At 36.2% G+C, this 4478-nt stretch overlaps 1 protein-coding gene across 1 annotated transcript; it reads left to right on the forward strand.

Moving 5' to 3' along the window:
- Positions 1-1744: 1744 nt before the first annotated feature.
- LOC120254060 lies at positions 1745-2365 on the forward strand. Its single transcript, XM_039262207.1, has one exon. It carries the CDS (start codon positions 1745-1747, stop codon positions 2363-2365), a length of 621 nt encoding a protein of 206 aa, XP_039118141.1.
- The last annotated feature ends 2113 nt before the right edge of the window (positions 2366-4478 follow it).

Raw genomic sequence — 4478 nt, forward strand, 5'->3', positions numbered from 1 at the left:
TTGGACATGTGTTGTTGTCCTCGTATTCACATCATTCCATCGTCTTGGGGTTCTCCTGCTGCCAATCTTGCGTCTTTTGGATTTCAACATCAACACCTCAACCTTTTCTTATCCGGGAAAGAATCACCTTTTTGGATCATGAAATCGATTTTAAGTTGTGGGTTTTACTTCTAAGTTGTTTTAGTCTATCTCTCTTGTTTTAGATTATCTGTTTTTGTTTAGGCCTTTGTATTTTCTGTTTCTTTTTCTTAATAAATAGCTTCTCTGTTTGAGAGGTTCTTCACACTGCATTTATTCAATCAAATGTTTTTGCGGTTATACTGTGAGGAAATAAACACAGTGTGGAATGCTAAGGATCAGCTCTCAGAGGGCTTCAAAGCAGTGGTAGGTGCTTGTTTTTCTTACATATTAGTGTGTGATTTGTTCATAATGTGATTGGAGTTGAAAGCATATTCATATCCCTGAATCAGGCACTCTTTTCAGACTTGGATGTTGTTGAATATGATGCCACCATATAGATATAGTTGAAGATGAGAATGAAATGGATGTTGGGTCAATAGAAGAGTTTTTTTGGCAGAAGAGATTGTTAGTAATGCAGAGCAGATTTGCAGGATAGCAAGAGGGACGTAGAGGTGAACATGGTTCAAATCAATCCAGTCCCACCTGCATTGCAAGCTCATACTTCATCACCTGCCTGGTACTGTACCTAACATTTATCTTCATGAGTTCACTTCATCTTCCTCACCTTGTTATATTTCAGGTTTGGTTAGAGGAATATTAAATCAGATTCCACCTCCAACACCGCCACTTAGACCACTGCCTTCCCTCCACCACCACCACCACCACCACCACCACCTATGCCTTCAAGGACATCTATAGTTTGTCCATCTCCACCACCACTTCTAATGCGTAGCCCGTCAATTAGCCCTCCTTTGTTATTGTAAGAATTTAGAATTGATAAAATTGTGGTTTATTTTCTATTGATTGAAGAAGAGTATAAATAGGTCATAAACAAAATCTTGAAACAATAAGCCATAATTTTGTTTTAATCATAAGTTTTCTTTTATTTTTTGGATTTTAAAAGAAGGAAAAAAAATTGACTCAATGTCAATTGTAAGTCAATGAATTATCAAGTTGTTATGGTTAGTTGTGAATAGAATAAAAAAATAGACACCTGTTAATGGTCCATTGAAGATTTAAAGTTCCTATAATAAAAAATGTTATTAAAAGAAAAATTATTTTTTATTTGATAGCATCATGTGATTAAATTTCTATATAAAAATTGATTTTGCTTTAGCTTCAAGAGCAAATTAACTCTCCACTGTAATCTAGCCTTTTTAGTATTTATAATTAATTTGAGATCATATTACAACACCTGTTAATGGTCCATTGAAGATTTAAAGTTCCTTAAATTCAAAGAAATATTTTTTGAAAAATTAAATTAAACCAAAAACTTGGTGTTGAGAATCCAAAGTTTTTCTTTAATCTAATACTAAAAAATGTTAGCAAATTTAATAATTAGTTAGATCTGATTAGTATCTATCGTATCTTTTATGTTTTAATAATATTGTTTTAGTTGTTACGATTTGTTATCTGTTACAACAAATTAGATTTATTTTATCATTTGTATAGATTAAAAACTTTGTGAGTAATAAAGATTGATAGTTTTTGAGGCTCCTTCTTGAATATCATTTGGTATCAGAGAGTCTACGATCTAATTTTCCAAACATCAAAACAATCATCAATGGCCAATGATAATTTTGTTCAACCTTCAATCCCACGATTTGATGGTCATTACGACCATTGGAGTATGCTCATGGAGAATTTTCTTCGGTCCAAAGAATATTGGATAGTGGTGGAGTCTGGAGTTTTAATGCTACCAGAAGGTGCAACTGATGCACAGAAAGCTGAGCATGATTGTTTGCGGTTGAAAGATTTAAAAGCAAAGAACTATCTTTTCCAAGCGATTGATCGGGCTGTTTTGGAGACTATTCTATGTACAGATACATCAAAACCAATTTGGGATTCACTGAAGAAGAAGTATCAAGGGAATGCGAGGGCTCGACGGCAACAACTGCAAAGTCTCAGAGCTGAATTCGAGACTTTACAAATGAAACTAGAGGAATCTGTTTCAGAATACTTCTCCAGGACAATGGTTATAGCAAATAAGCTCCGAATTAATGGTGAAAAAATGAAGGATGTCACTATAATTGAAAAAGTTCTAAGGTCTATGACAACAAGGTACAACTATATTGTCACTGCCATTGAAGAATCTCATGATCTTGATGAAATGACCTTAGATGAACTTCAAAATTCACTGCAAATACATGAGCAAAAAGTTAAGAAACAGGAGAAGGAGGAGTAGTTGTTGCAGGCACAGATGCAGGCTTTACAAGTTACAACAAAGCCTGGTGCAAGAAGCTTTCAAACTTGGAAGGGGAAAGGAGTCGAGAAGAAGGACGAAGGACAAAAGAAGCTACAATTTCAAGACAAGCAGAAAGGAGAAAGTATTCAAAGGCTCATATCCAGTGTTTCAAGTGTCATCGATATGGACACTACAAATCTGAATGCAAGGCACGATTTTATAGGCAAGTGAAGTCCAATTTTGCTGAGCAAAGAGAAAAGGAGGAAGCAGAAGTTTCTTTACTAATGGTGTGTCATAACAAGGAAGCAAATGCCAAGGATTTATGGTATCTTGATACGGGATGCAGTAATCATATGTGTGGTGATCGTGAGGCATTTTCTGAGCTAGATGACAGTTTTTCTGATACTATTAAATTTGGTGACAATTCACTTGTAGCAGTTAAAGGAAAAGGAAAAGTGAAAATTCAGACCAAGGTTGGTCAAAATCAGTATATTTATGATGTGCTCTTTGTCCCAGATTTGAAGACAAATCTGCTTAGTGTGGGGCAGCTGCAAGAAAAAGGTTTTGAAGTTGTGATAAAGGATGGTGTTCGTCAAATCAAAAATTCAAGTCTTGATTTGATAGCAAGTGCTCCAATGACTAGGAACAGGATGTTTCCTTTGCATTTGCAGAATATAAAGCTCACTTGTTTGACTACTAAGCAACAAGAGTTGGCTTGGTTGTGGCATTATAGATACTGTCATCTGCACTTTGGAGGCCTACAGAAATTGCAACATAAACATTTGGTAAAAGGGTTACCATCAATTGATTTGCCAATAGAAGCCTGTGAGGACTGCATTCTCAGTAAACAACACAGAGAATCTTTTCCTAAAACTAGTCACTGGAGAGCACAACATATTCTGGAATTGATCCACACAGATATTTGTGGACCTATCACTCCAACATCTAATGGGGGAAATAGGTATTTCATCTTGTTTGTTGATGATTACAGCAGAAAGACATGGATTTATTTTTTACAGACCAAGTCAGACGCATTAGATGTGTTAAAAAAATTCAATCTAGAGATCGAGAAAGAAACTTGAAGAACTATTCAGATGATCAGGTCTGATAGAGGTGGAGAATTTACTTCTCAGCAGTTCAGCAGTTTTTGTGAGGATCATGGAATCAAGAGGCAGCTAACAACTCCATATTCTCCACAGCAAAATGGAGTTTGTGAATGAAAGAATCGAACAGTTCTTGGTTTGGTTAGAAGTGTTTTGAAGAGGAGTGGCATGCCAAGAACATTCTGGCCTGAAGCTGCGGCTTGGTGCATTCATGTGATGAACAGAAGTCCAACCAGTGATGTAGAAAGAACACCTGAAGAACTATGGAATGGAAAGATACCTGCAGTTCATTATTTCCGTGTATTTGGTTGTATTGCTTATTCACTAATTCCTGAACAAAGAAGAACCGAGCTTGATGACAAGGCATTGAAGTGTGTTCTGTTAGGAGTGAGTGAAGAATCTAAAGCTTATAAATTATATAATCCTATTTCAAAGAAAATCATTATCAGCAGGGATGTGTTTTTCAAAGAAACTGAGTTTTGGCCTTGGAATTCTCCACAAGAACAACACAGAGAATCAATTGCAGTCATTGATGATGATGATGATGATGAGGAAACTGTTTTTGAGACACCAGTAACGTCCAACACATCACAACATTCAACACAAGATCAATCTAGAGGTGAAACAAGTTCAAGACCTCAGCGGCAAAGGCGTACACCAGTATGGATGGAGGATTATGATGTTACAGGATTGCCTAATACTGAAATTGTCTCACAGTTGGCCCTTTTTGCAGATTGTGATCCAGTTAATTATGAAAGTGCTGTAAAAGAGGAAAAATGGCAAATAGCAATGGAAGAAGAGATATGGGCCATAGAGAAGAATAACACGTGGGAGCTAGTGGATTTACTAGATGATGAAAAAGCTATAGGTGTCAAATGGGTTTACAAAACTAAGAGAAAGCCAAATGGAGAAGTAGACAAACATAAGGCTCGACTAGTGGTTAAAGGATACATACGAGAACCCGGAATTGATTATACAGAGGTGTTTGCACTCAGTAGTGGCTAGATACT

Source organism: Dioscorea cayenensis, unplaced genomic scaffold, assembly GCF_009730915.1.
Source record: "Dioscorea cayenensis subsp. rotundata cultivar TDr96_F1 unplaced genomic scaffold, TDr96_F1_v2_PseudoChromosome.rev07_lg8_w22 25.fasta BLBR01000327.1, whole genome shotgun sequence".
Taxonomy (NCBI): Eukaryota; Viridiplantae; Streptophyta; class Magnoliopsida; order Dioscoreales; family Dioscoreaceae; genus Dioscorea; species Dioscorea cayenensis.